Source organism: Staurois parvus, unplaced genomic scaffold (assembly GCF_062004578.1).
Source record: "Staurois parvus isolate SC_StPar_1 unplaced genomic scaffold, SC_StPar_1.0 ptg000192l, whole genome shotgun sequence".
NCBI classification, from domain to species: Eukaryota; Metazoa; Chordata; class Amphibia; order Anura; family Ranidae; genus Staurois; species Staurois parvus.
The window spans coordinates 1,317,520-1,340,680 of record NW_028317988.1 but is presented as its reverse complement, the minus strand read 5'-3'; the positions used below and the strand labels follow the sequence as shown (position 1 = coordinate 1,340,680).

At 40.9% G+C, this 23,161-nt stretch overlaps 1 protein-coding gene across 2 annotated transcripts in view; it reads left to right on the top strand.

Annotated features, from left to right (window-relative positions):
• The window catches only part of RPS6KC1 (ribosomal protein S6 kinase C1), a 227,383-nt gene that overhangs the window by 178,612 nt on the left and 25,610 nt on the right, over positions 1-23,161 (top strand). For both annotated transcript variants that reach the window (XM_089677776.1, XM_089677777.1), the window contains exons 12-14: positions 2,810-4,333; positions 4,608-4,697; positions 22,234-22,316. In XM_089677776.1, coding sequence (XP_089533902.1) covers positions 2,810-4,333; positions 4,608-4,697; positions 22,234-22,316 — 1,697 coding nt within the window. The remainder of the gene's footprint in view (positions 1-2,809; positions 4,334-4,607; positions 4,698-22,233; positions 22,317-23,161) is intronic.

Here is a 23,161-nt window from a genome sequence, read left to right as displayed (position 1 = left end):
ATGGTGACCCTGCTTCATGTCCCAGGGGGCCCTCGCGGCCTACCTCTCATATTCTGTTTTACACTTGGACAGGAGAGGTGGCAGGGATGGCATATTCAGCAACTGATCCTCTTCATTTTCCTTCTGCAACTGGTGAAAGAGGGCTTCTTCTCCTCTTTCTCCTGCTGGAATTCTGTGGCTGCAGGAGGAAAATGTTCATTATGCTATTCAAAATGAAAAATCTAAATTTGGAGCCATTTAATTTCATTGTGGCCCGCGACTGGTTACCAAATCATTTAAGTGGCCCTTGCTCTTCAAAAGCTTGAGCACCTCTGACCTTTCTGAAGAAGAGCACTTCTAATGGTGGGAGTGCTGATTTATATCCCTCAGTGTATCCTATCTGGCATTAGATGGTGGGCAAGACAGTATGTAACTACCCTGAGCACGGGGAGCAGTGAAACACAAAGATTATAACAAAAGTTGCAAAGGAAAATACACGTTATTGGGGGGTTTATTTGGCTTGGTTTGGATCAACTGCAGGTGTAGGGTTCATGTCCTATGAGGCTACCTGTAGTAAGGGTGTAGTGCTTACTCAAGGCATTCCATGCAGCAGTGTTTCAACCCTACAGTTGGGTTTTTCTCAGTAAGACTACAGACACCTGTGTTGATGTGCAGCCCGCATGTATACTCCTTGTCGTCAGCACGTCATGCCACCACTGAAGGCAAGGAGTGGCAGTCAGTCACCACTCTCTGCCTACCACAGTAGGAAGGGATGTGCTGCTGGGACTTAAATTCTGGGACTCCTGGAAGTCACACGTCACTGTGGCTTTATACCTGCCCATTGTCCAGTTGCTGGCGTAATTAAGCCGGATATCGTATCTACTCTCCAGTGCCTCAGGAAATGCAAAGCCAAAAGGGAAGCCAAGGGAACCAGGACAGCGACAGCCAAAGAAAATGCTTCAGGGGTGCAGCCCTCCTCAGACGGGGAGATCAGCCACTAGATAGAGAATAAACAGGTGCGCACATACCTAGTGCATTATCCAAGGTTTATTGAAAGGTATGAAAAGTAAAAACATACACAGACGAAGCATGTATCTAAAATGCATTTGCATAATGACGATGGCCACAACGGCAAGCAAGGTGTTCCAACTGTCAGTGCGGTCAAATGGCTGACGCGTTTCAGGGACAAATCCCTTTCCTCAGAGCTACTGACCAGCCTCTGGTGCAGATGTGTAGTAGATGGATGATGGGAGCCTTGCTGGTGATGCCGTTGTGGCCATCATCATTATGCAAATGCTTTTTAGATACATGCTTCGTCTGTGAGTATGTTTTTACTTTTCAATCCTTTCAGTAAACCTTGGAAAATGCACTAGGTATGTGCGCCACCTGTTTATTCTCTCTCTAGCTGGTGTAATTAACTTGTACTTTCTGTAATTGCTGGTAAGCTTTTTTCAGTAAATGGAAATTAGGGGGGAACGGCACCAAATATACAGTACTTGCAGGGTCCCCTATTTGCCAGTTTTGTGATTATTAGGCTCCATTCACACCTACATGAAAGCAAAGGGAAGCCCATTCACATGAATGGACTTCCCTGTGTCCAAATGCGCCAAAGTAAATCAAGTACCTTTTTTTTTTTTGGCACTGAGCCAAACACGTTCTGCGTTCCATATATTGCTGCATTTTTCGTGTGGAAGACATGCAGCAAAACATGGGACTGTTACCCAGATTTGGGGAGCTATTAAGAAATAATGGCATCGCAAGTGCACTGCGCATTGGAGTGCTTTTCCAAAAACGCAGAAAGAAATGCACAATTTCAAAACGCCTAGGTGCAAATGCAGCCACAACGTATAGCTAAGCAGTTGATGTTTCTGTTTCCTGTTTTAGCCTTGCAGCTTTTTTTGCGTCACCCGCCTGCAAATTGTGCAGTGAACCAGTTGTATAATGATGAGGACTCATTCTCCGAGTGACGTGCAAATAACCCACAGAGCGTTACAGCTGAAATGAGAAACACTGGTGTCACTTGGCTGACTGTTCATTGAAAGTGTATGTGAAGCAAAAAGACTGACACGTCCCCTAGCAGATAAAACAATCCACATTTACAGTATGTATATCAGATATGTATTTAGCTGACGTTCCATAAGTGTTGAGTGGAGCACATGATTAAAGCAACACAAAAAGATCAGTCATGTTTACACACATAGGGGACATCTTTCTTGAACTGAAATAACTTTTAGGTGCACTTAATATAGCGTCAAGGGTTAACATTATTAGATACATGCATTCCTTTTTGTTTTGTTTTTTTATCTCTGCACAATTCTCCACTCTCAAAATGGCGTAGAATGCAACCAATAGATTGACATTTGCAGCATGCTGCATGTTCATTACGAGTTTGTCTCCCCTTTACAGCTCTTCAGCAAAATGTATTCTGATTTTTTTTTTCTTTTTTTCAAGGGCTCCTATATATTCCCTATTCAATCCTAGTGCTATACGTATCATTGGTTCTTAATGCTGAAATCTAACTATTGCTTTCCTGCTACAGACATCATCGTAGTCTCCTCTGTACTTTCTGTTTTGTCTCATGTTTTGCTTTCTATTACAATTCAAGCTCTTGTGTTTTTCTGTCTGGCGATCATATCCACTCAAATGTAAAAATGTAATCTCAGGTTAACATGTTTTGAAAATTAGGCAACCATGGTGGTAAATGAGGTACTAAGTGGATGTGTGCAATGATCATTTTCATTACGGTGCAAGCAATAAGGCATATGTGGAAACTCAGCTATTTGCATATGAGTAATCATGTTTAATTTCTGTGTTTTGTTCTTAATTGCAGGTGGCAAATTATGGTCCTACCTAAGTAAGTTTTTATGCAGGAGCACAGAAGGAAGCTTTGATGTCCCTTTGGCTAAAAGTTCCCATTCCAACGAAGATCTTATGAAAAATCTTGCTCCGTGTCCACGCAATAGCATTGAATCTAGGGAAAGTGGTGGTGGGAACAGACTTTCGGCACAGCCGCTGCACAGCAGTCTCACACTTAGCTCTCAGGACGACAGCAGTACTCAAGATGATGAAGGAAGAGAGAGCCCTCTAAAATGGGCCGATTCTGCCTCCAGCTCTGAAGAGGAATGCACAACCAGCTATTTAACTTTGTGCAAAGAATATGGCCAGGAAAAAATGGAACCTGAAACCTTGAGCGATGATCCGTTAATTAAACTGGGAGATGGGGACAGTGCCAAAGATTTAGAGATACTACAAAAGCCACTTTTAAACAAGTTTGAATCTCAGCTCACCTTTGATGAGCTTAAATTATTACAAGATGTTGAGCAGGAAACCACTGAGCAGATCTCGTTGTCTGATGCACTGAGCAAATCTAGGAACAGTCCTATGGAATTGTTCAGGATAGATAGTAAGGAGAGTGCCAGCGACATGCTTGGGGGTGATTTTGTCGATAAAGCTTATAGTCTAAAGCCTGAAATATTCAACCCGCTTTCTCCATTCCAAGATGATGATGATGTGGATTCTGAAACTCAAAGTGTAGATGTTGATAAACCGAGTGTAGGACCTCGTGACACTATAAGTAGAAGCTCTAATGACTCTGTGCCCGTTATATCATTTAAAGATGCTGCGCTAGATGATGTTAGTAGCATTGATGAAGGTAGACCTGATCTTCTTGTCAACCTTCCAGGAGCGCAGCTGGTAGACGCAGAGGAAACGTTCAACAACTTGTGTTCGGAGAAAGATGTCATGGACCCCAAGCTACTAGAAACTCCTGATGTACTGCAGATAAAGAACAGCCTAGATCAAATTATTAAACCTCAAGAGAATTTGTTTGCAGAAGAACTTTCTTCTAAAGAACCGTCCAAAAACATAACTTTATGTCCAGTTAGTGTTGACAATAATACAGGGTCTGTGTTGTCAACAGATCCGGTTGGTTCTGACTTACCACTTAGTCTATATCCATTTGAACATGCATCGGTTAAACCATCCTCTTCTGCCACTTCTTCGTCCCTTTTAGACTTGCCCAGCGAACAATTTTCAGAAGCAAGTGCTCTTAATCTTCATTCAGCTACTTCTGAGATTTCTAACAAGTTAACTGCAAACCTTTTACAACTGCAAATTAAAATTGAGGACATGGACAAGATTTCTGACAGGAGGAGAGAGTCAAGGGAAGATCAGGAGATACACAAAATTTTTCAGGAGCTCGATGCCAAACTGTCGGAAGCCGCTCATTTTATTATTCCCGAGTCTTGCATCCGGAGATGGGCCGCTGAGATAGTTGTAGCCCTCGACGCTCTCCACCGAGAAGGAATTGTGTGTCGCGATTTGAACCCAAACAACATCTTATTGAATGATAGAGGTCAGGAACTTTTGCAAATGCATTTCTTTTTTATTCCAATGTTGGTTCCAATTAACTGGGTAGGCGTTTTATCTTGTAATTAGTATCTTCATTTCCTGTCTGCAGCTTCATTATCAGTGCTGCAAATTCACCCACTGTAATAGCTTCTACTACTTAATGATGCCATTATTCTTAATGATACTGTTTTTAGCTAGAAAGGAACGTAATTACAGTTCACTTGTAGGGAAAATGGAAGGGAAACATGTTTTGATTTCTCCCGTCATTTTGTTTTTAGGACACATTCAGCTAACGTATTTTAGCAGGTGGATGGAGGTTGAAGATTCGTGTGACAGCGAAGCGATGGAAAGGATGTACTCTGCCCCAGGTTAGCTCAATCACCTCATGCCTTTCACTTGAAAAGTAGATTAGCAGCTTTCATTTCCTCCCGCAGCTCGTGTAACATACTTTTTATTGGACGTGCAAGTTAATGCATGGCCTGATATTCACACTAATTCCTGTCCTGTCATGTCACATTGCAGATATGGCTAATAATTGAAGCCTTCTCGAATCGTAAATAGTTCTTTGTGCATCTCTTCATGTCATTCTGTTATCAGGATGGGTAGAAGTTTTCCAGATACATATCCTTGCTTGTCCATGAGTTATTTTATTTTTTTTTTATATATAGCTGTAAGGGTAAAAATTATTAATTCAAAAAGGTGAATCTTTGAATTAAGTGCAATTGCACGGTCTTCATGGTGTTTAGTCTGTTTTGGCCCCTCCTTATTCCATATGATTGACCTGGCTAGGGGTTTGTTATTAAAGAGAAAGAGAAACCAAAATGCTTGTGTGTATCGTAAGGCAGCCTATTTGAAGGATACCTTCACTTTTAAGTAAAAAACAAAAAAAACACGAGTCGGTGCTTTTTTTTTTTTCTTTTTTTTTTTAATAACAGCAATAATAATAGAATCAGTACTCCATTATCCAACATCGGCCCTCTTTTGGGTTGATACTCAGTGTAATTCAACCAACTTGCTGGGAAACTAGTGGAGTAAAGGAAATGCACACTAGGGGTGCATCATCAAACTACCCAGGGCTAACAGAAGACTTCTGTAACGGATGAAAGCTATATTATTATGTGGCACTGTGCAGCATTCAGGGCCCACCCTACTGCTGGAGGATCCAAAATTTAAAAAATGAAGGTGAGGATGAGCAGGACACCTGGAATTGGGCTTCACATGCCAGTCATTATTGGAAATTATTCTAAATCTTCACAGAACCATTACCAAATGTGTAATGTTCAACTTATAAGCAACTATTTGGTACATACTCGACTACCAAGAACTGCTGCCATCTATCCTAATTATTCCCTAATTGGGTGACACCAAATAGCCTTTTTAACAGAACTGTTTATTTTAAACCTTCAGGTACATACAAGTAGTTTTGATGGCTAATATTTCTGTATTGTTCCAGTCCACTCCACCTTCTTTTCTGTAATCAAATGATCTTGGAATGTATCTGCTGCTGATACTGGGACATCCATCTTACTGCCTTCTGCCTTGTATGACAGAGGAGAGCCTACCCCAGGGGGGGACTGACCATTTGGAAACTCGGACAGGGCCCGGGGTCAATAGGGGGCCCCATGAGATGCCCCTGGTACCTTTTTCACAGACTTTTTTGAGTTTGGGCAAGGGCACAGGGGCCCCATGATCCCCTATTGCCCGGGGGCCCCATGAGTTGTCAGTCCGCCCCTGGCCTACCCAACACAAGCTTAGGAAGTACAAGTCCACTTCTCTTCATTTGACCTTCTATTGGAGAGATTTACTAAAACTGGAGAATGTACAATCTGATGCAGCGCTGCAGAAAAAAATCAGCTTCCAGGTTTTATTGTCAAGGCTTAACTAACCACTTGCCCTCCAGAGGATTTACCCCCCTTCCTGACCAGGCCATTTGTTGCGTTATGGCACTGCGTTACTTTAACAATTGCACGGTCATGCAACGCTGCACCCAAATTAAATTGACCTCCTTTTTGCCCACAAATAGAGCTTTCTTTCGGTGGCATTTGATCGCCTGTGCATTTTATTTTTTGCGCTATAAAACAAAAAAAAAAGACCAACAATTTTGAGAAAAAAAAACAATATTGTTTACTTTTTGCTATTAAACATGTCCAGTAAAAAAAATTAAAAAATCTAATTTCATCATAAATTTAGGCCAAAATGTATTCTGCTACATGTCTGCTAAAAAAAATCCCAATATGTGTAAATTAATTGGTTTACGTGAAAGTTATAGAGTTTACAAATGGTGAAATATATATACAGGGATTTTATTTATTTATTTATTTTTTACTGGTAATGGCGGCGATCAGCGACTTATAGAGGGACTACGGGACTGTGGCGGGCATTCTGACACTGGGGTGGAGCTGAATGGGTGTCACTGACATCACCAGTGACACCAGTACAGTGATCGGTGCTAATAAAAAGCATTGACGCTGAACTAATGACACTGGGCAGGAAGGGGTTAACATCTGGGGCAATCAAAGGATTAACAGTGTGGCGTTTTACTAGGGGCTGTGTCTGTGTGCTTCACTGTAAGCACACTGCTTGGCATGGCTGTGCCAGGAGCTGGCAGGGGAGAGAACTGTTCTGTTTACAAACAGTTCCCCAACCCCCCCCCCCCCCCTTCCCCGTCGTAGATGCTCGGTGATCATGGGCCAGGACCCAGTGATTGACAGCCATGGCCACAAGGCGTGCGAGCTCTCCCTACCCGGAAATTATTATAGCAGCTTGCTACTGGAGGCACTGCAACTTTTACTTCAGTAAAGGCACTTTTGGAGTTTGTATTTTAGTTGGAATTACACTGACCTCAAGAGTGTTGTTGAGACATCAGGAATACTTTCCTTGGTCTACGCTCTTGTCTTGTGGTCTCTGCTTGAGGTGTATAGGTAAGAAACATTTCAGTCAGCAAAGCAACAGCTCTGCCTTATGCTTTTCCTCTCCTTCAACAAAGACCTTGAAAGGCAAGTACTCTGAATGTCTTTGTGAAATTAGGTTGCTGGGTTATTATAATATCAAAGGTCCATACTGCTACTTTATAAAAGAAAAAAAAAAGTGTGCATTGTGGTTTTCTTGCTTTTGGACTCATGTGACTGGCTTCACCTCCAATCACAGAGAATCACTCCCTGGAGCATTGTGTAGAGACAACTCTATGGGACACCTCAGGCTGCATTTTATGAATGTAATGTAAAAATGCCGTCCATGGTGTGAAGTAATATTGCATTGTCCAAGTGGAAAGCTCATGTATAAAGATCCCCCCAAAGTATTATATCTGTGTTCAATTCTAAACCTCTAAACGAAAAGCAAGCACTTAAAGGCACATACTCATTTGTTCACATACTGTACATTGTAGAGCAATCTGACAGCCCCGAAGACTCATCCTCTTATACACAAAAAGTGATGTTAGTTCATATAATAGTTGTGGACCAAAAGAGAGGGGCAAGAGGCCCAAAAGGGACTTTAGAGCATAAGCCTGTAATAGCATATTAGAGCTTCGTAGGTGTTGGTGTCACCAGGGATCTCTAAAAGATGTGAACGTATATACATGTAGTTACTTTTAGGTGAACACAGGTTTAAAGCATAGCACTAATGGTTGGATATAACATGATGTAATGTAAAGAAATCATGGAGGAGATTGGTTGTACACACACAATCTTAATACCCTTTGGGCTCATGTACACTGCAGCTGATAAACTCATGTTTAGGAGCTCTTCAGCGTTTTTTCATCAGTCCCTGAAATCACCTTAATGTTTTCCTATGTGTCCATGTACACATCTTCGTTTACAGGCATTTGAGTTTATAGTCGTTTTTTTTTAATGCAGAAAACTTGCTTGTAAACGTGGCAAATTGCATTTATAAGCATTTGCATTTGAATTTTTTTTAACTCTTACAGTTCCCAATGCTATCCATAGCCTTTTTTCATCATGAAAAATGCATGCAAAGCATTTTCAAGGTACTCAGATGGACAAAACACTGAACACAGGATGTTCCTACCAAGCTTGTCACACATTGGCCAATTAACACCTCAGACCCCTCCCACCCTTGGAAACAAAAGATATGTTAATGACCATTCACACCTCAAATTCCTCATGAAGACCCCCTGCCAGGTGGCCTTAATGTCTCCCTCCACCAGAAACCTTTACCACCCTTAGAAACAAAAGAAATCTTAATGAGCAACTCACACCTAATTATCTCAACACATACTTCTACTCTCTGTATTTCTCTGAATAGTCTGAAATAGTTAATAATTTACCACTTTTCAGTGCATTCTGGGCATTTGGGAGGTTCTCCTGTGCTTATCTGTAAAAAATGCTTCTAAACGCAAACGCGCATAAACGCGGTATGCAAACACGGCTAAACAGACTTTTTTTTAACCTACATTTTCCAGCAGTCAGTTTCCATCGTTCATAAGTGTCCCGTGTACATGGGGCCTTAGACATTTTGTAATGACAGATTACTCTGTTTTGGCTTATGTTTTTAATTGACACCAATTATAAACATAAGCCAAAAACAAAGCAACAAAAATAAAACTGTCAGAAAACCATTATAAATGACCTTGAAAATCTGGGATATTTTAATTCTCTCATAGTTCTATACCACCACATGTTGCGATTTGTGACTATTTTTTATTGCAAATGCCTTATAATTCCTTTTTCTGCAAGTGAAAATGTTGATTCCTGCTCCCACACTCCAGTGCTCTGTGTTGGCAGAGCTGAGTAACTGCCACACCTCTCACAAGTGTCTTCAAACAGACTCGTTGTACTATAGACTAGAATTTTAGAGGGGGGGGGCAGGGAGTCAGACCAAGTCTGTTATCAAATGCTGATACTGATTAAATGGGTCTAAGTCATATTTAGACACTTTGCACACCTGCTGTTAGAGGAAAGTAGAGGTAAGACAATGAAAGTGGAGTTTGTTAGTACAAAGCTTAACTGACTGTATATGCAATTCTGAGTACAATTTGACTTAATCTGAACTATGGTAAACAGTAATCAGAAAACTGAAGTACAGCGAAGTGAGAGGAGAAGAGAACATTATTGATGCCAGGACATTACTTCCAGTAACAAACAGAGAATTGCAGTGAGTTAGGAATTCCTGGTCCTCTTAGTCCAACAGGAGGCACAATTGTGTTTCCAGAGCATCAGATTACTGTAACAAGGATTTATTATTGCCAACGGGGTGTCAGATACTCTACTTCTGGTCAAATAAGTTTTGTCTTTGATGTTTATTTCTGTGACAGGATGAGATGTGCAGAAAACTCTCTTCTAACCAAAGCAAAGATCTGCTACAAGTAAACCATAGTACTTGTTTATCCACATCCCCTTATGCTTGTAGAGGATTGGAAGTATCCATTTCACGCAATTGGATATGCTCAAATGTTTGACCTTTCAGATATAAACAAAGCCATTGGTTTTTAAAGTGTTCCTAAACCCAGGACCCTGCATTCATTATATCTGGTCTCCCACAGTATACAGAACATGGAAGTGCAATTATTTTAGTAAATATAAAATGCTAAATACCTTTTCTCACCAGCAGTTAGAGCAGTCTTATGACTTCTATCAGTGTCCAGTAGTGCAAAGTGGTTAAAGCTTGTAGGAGGTGTTTTTATTCTCCCTTGATTGTCCTATAAGGTTGCAGGACCCTGAGCCTCTGTCTGGACAATGCTGATTGGCCCTGTGCTGATCACATGCACTCTCCCAAGAAAATAAAACTCTCTAGCAATACACACAAAACTGAGCATGTGCAGCTTGCCCCCAAAGGCTCTGTTCTATCAGCATATGGATTGAGGACAGTAGAAGAACGGGAGGATCAGAGAAGACAGGATCAAACAGCCTTTTTACACAATGCAGAAAATTAGCCCCTTAGGTTTCACTGTGAGTATATCATGCTTTACTGCATATACAGACTGACGTTACTGTCGTGGGTAAAGTAACACTTTAACATCTAATAAAAAGTGTTTTATATCTAAAAAACAAAACAAAAACTGGCATTTTAGCAGTATTAAGCTATTCCTTACCACCATCTTCTGCATTGATGCTGGTATGAGGTACCAGCAGTTTATCTGTTTTTGACACTGGGGCACAATATGTTGTAGAGCTACCATCTATTCCTGTATCCCATATCCCTCCTATCACTTCAAAAGTTCCCTCTAGAGCAGTGTTTCTTAGCCTTTTATTGAGTCATGGACACCTTTAAGAATGTGATGAAAGCTATGGCCCCCTCCCAAGAAATATTCAAATAAAAACAGATTTGCATGCAATAAATATATGTGCTTTATTTTTTTCTTTACATTTATATTATATTTGATACATATATGATATACACAAAGCTTGAATAAAGTAAACATCTTAACAAAACCTCACTCGTTTTCATGGCCAATCATCTTGTGCAAATTAAACAAAAACCATTTTAATCGTGCTCAGATCTACTTCTACTACTACCACCACTAGTGCTACTACCAAAACATGAGAATTAGTACTTGCTATTGTGGAGTGGCACAAGATGGTAGTTGTGCAGAGAACAGTAATACAGATTTATGTGGTAAACATGGGCCAACAACAAGTCAGGAGACACAGTAAAAAGATTTTTTTAGTGGTCTCTTATTGGGCACTCTGTGTGAGTGTCATCATTCACAGTGCCCATCTGGAGAAAAGATGACCCTGATGGTGATATCTGGTAGCGGATTCTGGTGACCTTTCCTGTGGAGCTTGGATGGGGATTCGTATGGTATCCTGACCCGAGACCTGATGACCTATCTATGGCCTGGTGACGCATTATTAATTATTGTGCATTTTAAACGCACATCTGGTGAGTGCGTTTTTCATCCATTTGTTTGGCTTGCACCTGTTGTCACTCCCGGATCAGGACGTCCACACACTTGGAATTGTGATCTCTTCATGATCCACACAATCATATTGAACTAACTATATCACTAATAATCACTTTAAGGTGATACCACGTATCCACATATGTTTGAAATGGGATGATATTGTGTATATTAAAGTGTATTACTATTTAGCGCTGCACCAACTTACTTGAATATATAAGTCAGGAGACACCTATCAGTCTGCACTGGAAGCAGTGGCAGGGTGCGGTTTCTTTCATTTCTTGTTTCAATGGGAAACCATTGCCTGGGACAAGGGGGAGGGCTGGATAGTGAATGTAAATGTTATTTTTATGTGACCCTCACGGACCCCCTGAAACCCATCCATGGACCACTTAGGGGTCAATGGACTCCAGGATAAATCCCCTGGTCTAGCACCAGGTTACTTCTATGAACCACATGGAACATAAAAATGAGCTTATCCATTACACAAAATAAAGTATTATTAGGACAAGCTGGCTGTCAAGGTGGGGTTTTTTAAAGAATAATTCCAGCTATAGATATTTTATACATAGTTGGAATGGTCCAGCTTGGATCAATATAACTATTCATATACTATACCTGGTTAATGCCTCTAGAGTCTAGAAGCTGAAAAATCACTAAAGTAGACACAGCTACTCCAGTGGCCTCTGCTTGCTTCCAGGTCCTGTGCTGAGCGGCTACCCAGCTGCATTCTGATCACAGGAGGTCAGCTGCTCCGCACAAGCTAGGTTGCCCAGCTAATAAATATCAAATGTATCAGGCTTCAAATCTTTGAGCATTTGCTAAACTATTAAACCCAAAATTGTAAACAGGGGACAATATAAAATTGTTATAGCTCAGCACTTTAACCCAAAATGATGTGCAAAAAAATATTCTTGCGTGGGGATACCTAATATGTATTCTATAATAGGCCTCTATGCACATTCATTATAATTGCGTCTATGTTACGTGTTGGGTGAGCTTTTAAATGTATGTATTTTGTTTTATTTTTCAGTAAGTTTGACCTTTTTTTTTTATTAACCTTTAATACTATAGCTGAATCCAGTAGTTAGGCACCGGCAGCCTTCAATTTGGCCATTAGCCTTAGCTTTCACAAATAAAAGCTCTCTTGACAGGTGTCCTTTAAGAAGCCATCACGCATGCTGCCAGGCGTCTCCCAGAGAAGCCCAGCAGGTGGCACTCTGTTCCCAACCTTTCTCCCTCTTGTCATTCCTCATCAATAGACAAAGTTTAACTTTCTAATAAGAGCTACAGACGTCGCCGCTATCACTCGAAGTTTATCCTTTCCATCCCTTCCTATACAAAGGGCTTGAAGCCCTGCGCTTTTCTCTGGTGCATTAGACCTGAAATTCGAAAGTCGCTTGTTTGACCGAACAGTTTCTCCCAACACTTTAAAGCCTGCCTCATACTCACTTTGATGAATATCCAAACTGAGATTGCTCTGCCCAGCCTCGGATAACTTGCAGGTTTGTTCCCAAACTCACTAGGGAAAGGTACACTTATAAATCATTCACTGTCCGTAAAATCGGTGACACAGCTTGAAAGGATAGCTTTGTATGTTTGCCAGCGATATTACTTTACTGTTTAAATACAACCCAAAAAAAAAGGGGGACAAACAGTGGCATGGAAATGTGCCGTGGCTTTTGTTATAGTCAAACCGCTTGACAGGCGAGGTGTTTTGTAAATAAATAAAGGGTCTGAGTTTGATGTATTTAGGGGGGGTCTGAGCAGTTAAGTTTATCAGTTGGTTAGGATGAAAATAATTCACTTCTGTTCAAACAGTCCTTTGCTCCTGTCTACCCCCTGGGACCTTTTATCTCTCATTCCTCTCCAAAACACTATCCACCTGCCCTCCTCCTGACTAATTATTGCAATATATCTTTTATCTGCTGGTCCCATGCCTTGGTATTGGTACAGTGTGCAAAGTAAAAAATTCCCGCAGTACTCAGAAAGTTGTGTTTGTTCCAGGGCAGGGGGGAGGGCTAGGATCTGACCCCTCTCTATTAATAAGTGAACATTTTCCGTAAGTACAAAGCATGACGTCTTGCAAAGGGGAATTACATTGGCAACCACATTATCACTTAAAGGACAAGCATGGTATATCTACACTCATTTATTATATGACTTTACATACTTCATCTCCCATATTTTTGTTATTCTGTTAAAATGTATGTTCAGGCATTACCTAAATTCACCTCCAATGCAGCCCATACATTTTTTTAAATTCAACTAGCGGGTTGAACAAGAAGAAAAATGACTCAATTCCCCCATCCACATCAAATGTGTGGATGGGGGAACTGATTCATTTTTCTTCTTGTTCAACCCGCTAGTTGAATCCTCCCTACAGAACTATTGTATTCCAACAGTGGGGAAACTTGACCGCAATCAGAAAAACTGATCAGCACTGCCAGCTATAGCATACAGCACTGATCAAGCAAGGAAAATCCAACAAGCTGGTTGCATCTGTAGACTGACTTCTGTAAAACCATCCTGTCCATACATGGATCGAAATTTATCCGGTCCCTACTGAACCAGCCAAATTTTGATCCATGTATGGCTGCCTTTGGGACCAGATAAAATTTGATCCATGTATGGGCACGGAGGTTGTACAGAAGGCAATCTATCAATCGACTTCTGTACTACTACCCTGTCAGTCTGTAGCCTGCAATGTTGATCATTGTATTCTGATGGGTCAGAATAAAATAGCTCAGTGGGAAAGATTTCCCCCATCCACATCGAGAGTGTCATCTATCAGCTGCCTAAATTTTACTCTTCTTCTCTAGATCAGTATTTTTCAACCTTTTTTCAGTCAAGGCACCCTTTAAAATTGTGGACAGTCCCAAGGCACAACATTCTAAAATGTGAAAAGCTATTCTGATAGTTTTATGTATCTCAGCAACATCCACACATGTAGGACACCCAACATTAGAAGTGATTTTATTCTTCCAAAGCAAATACACTTTTGCACATTGGTACTGACTAGTATTCCGATGTTTCTCTTCTCCCTCAGTTTTTATCCATCACTGAGCTAATGTGACCCCAGCACTGATGGAGAGGGGCAGGGAAGGGTCAATTTAGGATGCTGTGCAGGCAGCCAACATCCGCCTTATCAACTGATGTCATTGGTTGTCAGGATGGCAGCGGCTAGAACAGGGGTGGGCAAACTTTTTGACTTGAGGGCCGCAATGGGTTCATATATTGGACCCGGGGGCCGGACCAAGAGTAGATGAATGATGTGTATGTGTTATCCATAGTAAGTATAGTAATATTCCCCCATAGTAAGCATAGTAATTAATCCCCCATATAGTAATTCATCCCCCATAGTAATTCATCCCCCATATAGTAATTCATCCCCCATAGCAATTAATCCCCCATATAGTAATTCATCCCCCATAGTAATTCATCCCCCATAGTAATTCATCCCCCATATAGTAATTCATCCCCCATAGTAATTCATCCCCCATAGTAATTCATCCCCCATATAGTAATTCATCCCCCATAGTAATTCATCCCCCATATAGTAATTCATCCCCCATAGTAATTAATCCCCCATATAGTAATTCATCCCCCCTATAGTAATTCATCCCCCCTATAGTAATTCATCCCCCATATAGTAATTCATCCCCCCTATAGTAATTCATCCCCCATAGTAATTCATCCACCATATAGTAATTCATCCCCCATAGTAATTCATCCCTCATATAGTATTTCATCCCCCATAGTACTATTCCCCCCCAAGTAGTAAGCCAAGTCCCCCCTGTGTCAATTCACTTACCTTTGCTCCGCGCGTTCCTCTCGCCGTGTTCCCGCGCCATTCCGGTCTTCAGGGCAGACTGTGAGAGGAGCCTAGCTCCCCTCACGTTCGTCACGCTGCCCCGCCTACACACATCCTGACAACCATCCTGACAGTATCACGCTCCACGGGCCGGATTAAAAGGTCCGCCGGGCCGTAGTTTGCCCATTGCTGGGCTAGAAGGTCATAATGGTGCACAAAACACCTGTGGCTTTGTGTAACTAAAATGCAGGATTGTGCCACACGCTGGTTTGTATACAAGTTTTGGTGAATTTTTAGACATTTTGCCAAGGCACCCCTGAAGAAACCTTAAAGCGTCCCAGGGTGCCTGGGCACCCTGATTGAGAGAGGCTGCTCTAGATCATGTCCCAGCATTTTTTAACCTTGTTCCTCTAGAGAGAAACAGCTTTTCTAACTCCTTGTGACATGATCACCATGCTCGAAAACTTCTCGCAGAGGCAGCTGCTATGAGCTCAGTTCCTATTGATGTAGGCAGGTCCCCAGAACTACATTTCCCAAGAGCCCTTTCCCTACACACGGTGCATGGATAGGCTCTTTTTGTAGAGAAGGCAGCAGCACTGTTTTGCTGGGAACTAAATCAATGTATGCCTATGGAGAGTGACAGTGATGGGTGGGGTGATAGGAATACTTGTGCAGATCAGCTGACAACTGTGGTTTGGATCTCTGTGCAGCAGAGGCACAGTGTTGTCAGCTCAAAAAGGATGTTAGGTGCATACTAAATTTCTGACAGGTATTTTTCTGTACTTTCAGCATTTTTAAGATTTTTGGGAAAGGACCGTTAATTTGTACTATAAGTTAATGGAGACCCAAGTTGGTAATACGCCCAAAGTAATATTACTTTCTATCATTCTGGGCCTTATTAAATCAGCTAAATAATATATCTTTAAGCATTTCCTTTCAGCAGCAAGAGCTGTAATTCCCGACTTTTGAAGTCTACTGTGATACCATCAGTGGTGGAATTGGATGCCATTTGTGATCTTGAATGTCCTGTATTTAAACACATGAACCTCATTACTCTTTTTTTTTTTTTCTCCTCTTTCCAAAGTTCAGGATCTGGGTTACTGAATGATAAAAAAAAAAAAGAAAATAGTATGGCTCCATGATGGAGCCTTTTTTTTGTATAGGTGTTTTGTTTGATAACTATTATTTTGTCTAGAAATTTAGAACATTCAGGGGGTTTTTTTCTCCTCTTTTGGTGACGACCTGGTTTTACGTAAAATCTTGAGGTATATGCATTTGTATGGTATATGTTTCTTTTTCTTCTCATGGGTAGATATCTTTATCTTAAGAAGTGTAAGGAATGTTATTTTTAAATGTAGTTTAGGCCATAATTTAAAGGAAAGTGGCATAGTATGTGAATAGCAAGTATTCTATACATTGTTTACACTCAGTTTTCTTTGTTTCTGGACAATATATGATTTATCAGTTATGTTTTTGGATATTTCCGAATTTTTCTTTTTTTCTTGTTTTTGTATTATTTAGAAATGTAATAAAATAAGAATAAAACATAGGAAAGCATCTAGCATAGGAAAGATCTAATATATATGTTTTGTTTTTTATAATTTGCCCTGACATTCACTAAAAAAGAAAGATATCGGTAGATTAGCCACAGGTGGGAGAGTAGATTAGCTGACTCTAGCTGGCCATACACTAAGGCTACTTTCACACGGATTCGTCTCAAAAACGCATAGGCGCTTTTGCCACGCATTCTGGGCATTTTTCAAAGGACACGTGACTTAAGAACTGCACCAAAACGGCTTCTCACTTTGTTAAGGCTTTTCAGGCATTTTCCATTGAATTCAATGTGAAGAGGAGTTTTTACACCACACTGCAAGTGCAACTCCTCAGTGTGAAAACATATATAGATATACATTCACGTACACAGGGAAGCAGTGTTCTTGAGCTTTTCGGGTGCTTTTTTAACGCAAAAAACGCTTGGAAAAACTCCTCAGTGTGAAAACAGCCTTGTGGACTTTCCTTTTTCACAGGCCAAAAGGAAAGAAGACCAACAGATTCCTCCATCCACACTAGATAGCGTTGTTGGTTGAATTCCCCATGCTGGCTATTGTATTCTGACAGCTGGCTGTTAGAGTAGCTGAACAGTGTCTGCATCTGATTGGATATAGGCGATGTTCAGCCGACAATTTTCACCCGGATCCTTTGGCAAACAACTTTTGTTAAGCCAGGTGGAGCCAACGAGGGCACCTATGGCTCAAATGTTAGCCAATTCAGCAGGAATTGGATGAAATTTAAGCTGTGTATGGTCAGCTGAACTGCACAACAGTTTTTGAGAAAAGGTATTAGCCTCACACATAGTCATCTACAATGGGGGGGATTTACTAAAACTGGTGCATTCAGAATCACAAACTTCAGCTTGTTCAATTAAAGGATAAGTTCACCTTTGGAACATGTTACATGTTCCACCCATTTTTAGGGTGGAACATGTGACATGTTCCCATAGCCACAGCTGCGCCTGCTGCCCCCCTTTCCCTCTGACAGTACAGGGAGAAGTTTCCCCGTACTATCTATTATCTGCCCACATGGCTGCATCACTCATTCACAGTGTTCTGTAAATGAGTACCTACAAGTCCTGACAGCCTTAGCGGCTAGTCAGCTTGTAGTTTTTAATGAACTGCCAAGGCGCTGTGGATCTACTGATTGCTATTGCAATGCTTTACAGGCTCCTTTGGACAAAAATAATAAATGCACATTTTTTTACCTGCAAAAAAATGATCATTTATTATTTTGGGCCAAAAGGTGAACTTATCCTAAATAAGGCCCAATTTACATCATCTGATCACTTCTACATACAAATGAAAAAAAAAATATGCAAGAGCTCTAACCAGGGTCAAGCATTGCAACATTATTATTATTCCTCTTAATGGTCCCTCAAAATAAACTACCTTCTATGGCAAAAGGCGAGACAAATTGGAATTAACTTGGGACTGGCAAGAGTGGGCTCAAACACAGTGAAATGTTGAATTAATATTTTACTAGTGGAGGCAAACTTTAAAGAAACCCTGCCTTTAAGTAGAAAGATCTGTTAAAATGGTAAATACCTTGTCTGCCCACCCAACATTTCAGGGAGTGTCAATCTCCTAGGCTCCCTGCAAGTCTCAGTGGTTTCTCCTGCTGACCTATATATCACTGCTGTTTCCGGTAATGTGTAGGGGTCAGTGGGAGGAACCAGTGAACAGCAGGGGACCCAGGAGATCAACACTACTGAAAGTGCCAGAATGATGGAGATATTTCCTAGTTGTCTAGAGCTGGGGTCCTTTGAAGAATGCAGAGGTCTTCTGCAGCACGGGATTGACTGGTCATGACTCTATACTACATAATGGATCTTGCAAAGAAGAGCAAACAAAACAGAAAAAAAATACACTTGTGCTCAGATTATCCAAGCATATTGTACCCCATTCTTGAACTCTCCACCACCACACGAGAATCATTGTGTGGCATGTGAGGTGGTATCAGAAACACCTTGCATCAGAATTATTGGAGTATGTGGGGTTACTTTTATTATGATCAGGTTTGAACAGAGGGGGTAAGCATGACCTTTCCACATCAGCAGAGGACGGTTCCATTGAAGGGCCTAAGCATTTGCTAGTACAAGAGGAATGATTTCTAGCATATATCACTGTAGGAGGGAAACTTTGCCTTAGTGATTTGACTTTAAACAGATTTTCCAAGTAAGGAAAATTAGAAAGCTGCCATTGGGTGTTAAAGAGTATCTGTCAGGTTAAAAAAAAGTGAACAAACTACTACCCTTTAACTGTAGGTACCCTTTTTCTCCTTGCTAGTACCTTTACTATTTACTATACTGATCCCAGGCACACACTGTCCAAAAGCTTCCACTTCCGCTTAACCTAGGAGCACCATTGTATCTGCCACCTTTCAACAATTCAACATGATTGCCTCAGCTGCCAGTATAATTTGTATCAGGACTTCATAGTTACAAGACAACAGTGCTTTATGCACTGCACTACAATGCCAAATGTAATAAATTAGACAGCCAAGATTGTCTTCACACTTTCAAAATATAAAAAGCAACAAATGTTCTTGTTGTTGGTTAATGAACTCCTACTAAAATGCTGCCTGGAACCACATCAAAGAGATCCAATATTTACATGGGTCACCTGACCAAATGATTGGAGACCATTGGTTGGGTGTGTTCCAGGAATACCTACCACAATAGCTCCCTGCAGTTGACCTTGCACTCTCCACCTCCAGAGTAGAGCATGCCACATCCTAGATCCTGTCTTTTTGTCTGAAGCTTGTTGGCACAGCTGTGGTTCTTTCGCCTTGCAATATTGCAAAAAAGCTTTTATGGGAATGCGGCTGTATTGTGTGCTGATCACCAGCCTCTACGTTCCATACCCCAAATTCCTATTGGTGCGCTAGAAACTTGGTAGGCCCTTGATAGTTGTTTATAGCTAGATGTATTTGTATTTTCCCCCCAAAGTTACCCAGTGCTTCTTCCATAATGACACTACATGACAATGCGTATTGCTACCTGCATTGTTCAGATTACTCAGAGCAACAACACAGCAAGCAGAACAGGATGGCTTTCCAACTAATAATCCTTTATGTGACATCTCTGTGCCGGCTTAAGACCGTGATGAAAAGTGACTTTAAAAAATGGAAGCCAAGTCAAAAGAGCATCTGAAATCTAAAGACAAGGAAGATGTTACATTATCATTACAGAGACATCTGGTGTATAGGAGGCTGTGTGTGCGAGGGGCAATTCCTACCAGGAGAATGCGTCTCTTACTGTCAGTACAAATGTCATGTTGTTATGTGCTAAGGTGACCCACAAGTGACATGAATTGCCCAAGCACTGGTCTAAATGACACGTTTGTTAATGGCAAGAGACATTCCTACCAGCTACTAAGAATTCTTAAACACTACAGGCTGTTAACTCTTTTATGAGGACTACCGATAGATCAGTAAGCAAAGCAAGTTAAAATGGCCAAGACGAGAATAATTCTGAATCACACAGCCCCACTGACCTATCCCAAGGGAGTAAGATGGATTGGACAGGCTTTAAATCCTTGTCTAAATGTTGTTGTTCTCCTGAAATGAGCTGGATCTCTATGTCTGCTCCTCCCTTGTCTCGTCTACATAATCAACATATGGTACCATGCATGCAACTCTGACTGCTCTTCTGTGATCAACATGGTAACACACACAAGAATACATTCTTTAAAAGGCAAGTAGATAAAGCCAACTGAACTTTGGTTAAATAGGCTGAGCACATTCCAGGTGCATAAAGAAGGCGCTCAATGTCTTAGAGTCTGTTATCTTTATAAAGCAGCCACAGCTTGTATAGAAAAACCTGTCCCCTGCCAGCAGCTGCAGAGAAGGATCCTTGCTATTGGTGTGGAAGCAGCTGTCTGTCTGCAGTAGTCCATTACAACCCTACTGAATCATACCTATAGTGCTACAATCTGCAAAGTTCATACTCTCTGCTGATTGTAGATATCAGACCCTGACTCAGTAGGGGGCATGGCAGATCTCTGCAGAGAGATCACTGCTTCTAAAACAGAGGGCAAGGGTCCTTCATTGAACATGCTGGCAAGGCACAGTCTTTTCTACTCAGGCTGTGACTGCTTTAGGGCTCATGTACACTGCAGCTGATAAACTCACGTTTAAGAGCTTTTCTGCATTTTTTTCAGCAGCCCCTGAACTCACCCTAATGTTTTCCTATGTGTCCATGTACACATCTTTGTTTACAGTCGTTTACTGGCATTTGAGTTTACAGTTGTTTTTTTGAACGCAGAAAACTTGCGTTCAGCAGTCGATTATTATCAGCGTTTCAAATGCAAAACGCTTGTAAACACGGCTTAATGCGGCACATCCGTTTATAAGCGTTTGCAACATTTTTTTTTAACTCTTCCCGTTCCCGATGCTGTCCAGAGCCTTTTTTCATGAAAAATGCATGCAAAGCGTTTTCAAGGTACTCAAATGGACAAAACACTGAACACAGGATGTTCCTACCAAGCTTGTCACACATTGTAATGACCAATTCACACCTCAGACCTCTCCCACCCTTGGAAACAAAATATATGTTAATGACCATTCACGCCTCAAATTCCTCATGAAGACCCCCAGCCAGGTGGCCTTAATAACACACTCTACCAGACACCTTTCCAACCCTTGGAAACAAAAGAAATGTTAAGGAGCAACTCACACCTAACCTAATCTCAACTGCTGTCTCTGCTTCTACTCTCTGTATTTCTCTGAAACAGTCTGAAATAGTTAATAATTTACCACTTTTCAGTGCATTCTGGGCATTTGGGAGGTTCTCCTGTTCTTATCTTTGCTTCTAAACGCAAATGCGCATAAACTCGCATAAACGCGTTATGCAAACGCGGCTAAACAGACAATTTTTAACCTACATTTTCCAGCAGTCAGTTTCCATCGTTCAGAAGTGTCCCGTGTACATGGAGCCTTATAAAAAAGTAAATGGAAATAATTTGCATACCGTTTTGTTTAGTTCAATTGAACTTTAAAGGAAACTTGTTATGAGATGGCAATGGATACTGTCTTTGCTGATCATTCTTTCTGAAAATGCTAGTTTCCTAGATGTTATGCTAATGTATTAATTTCAATACTTTCTGAGTCAATGATCTAGAAAAAGTATGAAGAATTCTGACACTCCTATTCTGTGTGCTGGTTCCTGGTGTGTGACTCAAAAATATTGACAAAGGTGGGCAGTAAGCAACTTCAGAAGGATACAATAATGGCAGCCCCAGTACTTTCAGTAAGTTAACGGGCAGGAAAGGAAGGTAGGTTGGTGAATATAGAGACAATACTTATAGAAATGTTCAGGGTGGGAGTAACTACTGTGATAGAGTTTACTATTAGTTGAAGAAATAGGCATGATAGAGCAACAATGGCAGATCATCAGGCTCTCAACGATGTTGTCACCCTTGTTATGGTGTGACACTGTATAACACAGCAAGCATGGATAAGTCTCAGGGAGCAAACCATTTTTCGAGCTATGTTTTCTCTGTTTCAAGCTGTTTGTCTGGGGGTGCCCTTTATATTAAGGAGGAGACCAATGTGCAGTAACCCATAGCAAGCAGCAGCCATCTGATTACTATACGCTGAATATTCTAAACTAATGCAAGGTGAACTCTTAGTGACTCAAGTTTGTTTCTGATACTAATGATGCCGTCTTTGTCCTCAGAGGTTGGAAGCATAGTTGAGGAGACTGAAGCATGTGACTGGTGGAGTCTAGGCGCCCTTCTTTTTGAACTGCTCACAAGGAAGGTATGTTCCTTAAAATTAATTTGTAATTTAGTTAAACACTTGCACTCCAGAGGATTTACCCCCCTTCCCGACTAGACCGTTTTTTGCGATATGGCGCTGCGTTATTTTAACTGACAATTGCGCAGTCCTGCAACGCTGCACCCAAATGAAATTTACGTCAAATAGAGCTTTCTTTCGGTGGTATTTGATCGCCTCTGCATTTATTTTTGCGCTATAAACAAAAACAGACTGACCATTTTGAGAAAAAAAAACTATATTTTTTACTTTTTGCTATTAAACATGTCCAGTAAAAAAATGTTCAAAATCAAATTTCGTCATAAATTTAGGCCAAAATGTATTCCGCTACATATCTTTGCTAAAAAAAATCCCAATACGTGTAAGTTAATTCGTTTACATGAAAGTTCTGCACCTATATTTAACTTCTGACACATGTTTATGGGTGCTTTTATAGTCCTACCCTTTTCCTGCCTGACTAATCGAAAGTAGACCTTACTTTAGAGGTAGGTCACCTTTATCCGATCTACAGTGTAATGGCAGCTGATTATGATAGTAGCCCAACAACACACGGTTAAATAATAGTGCTTGGAAAGCAGTTAGGATAATGCATAGGAAGTGTCTTATGTTAGACTTTTGAGATTTCAGCTGTACAAGCAGGTTTCTTGCTATTCCTGGGTTACCTCTAACATATAGGAAAGGCAGTTGAAAGTTAACGTTATCAGATTTATGATGCTTACAGCTTCATATTTCTATTTTTGTGGGAATGTTTTTGTGTGTCTACATATATATAAGCAAATATCCTCACTGTACAGCATCTGTATTTGTGTGGTGGAGGTCTTTGAAGAAAT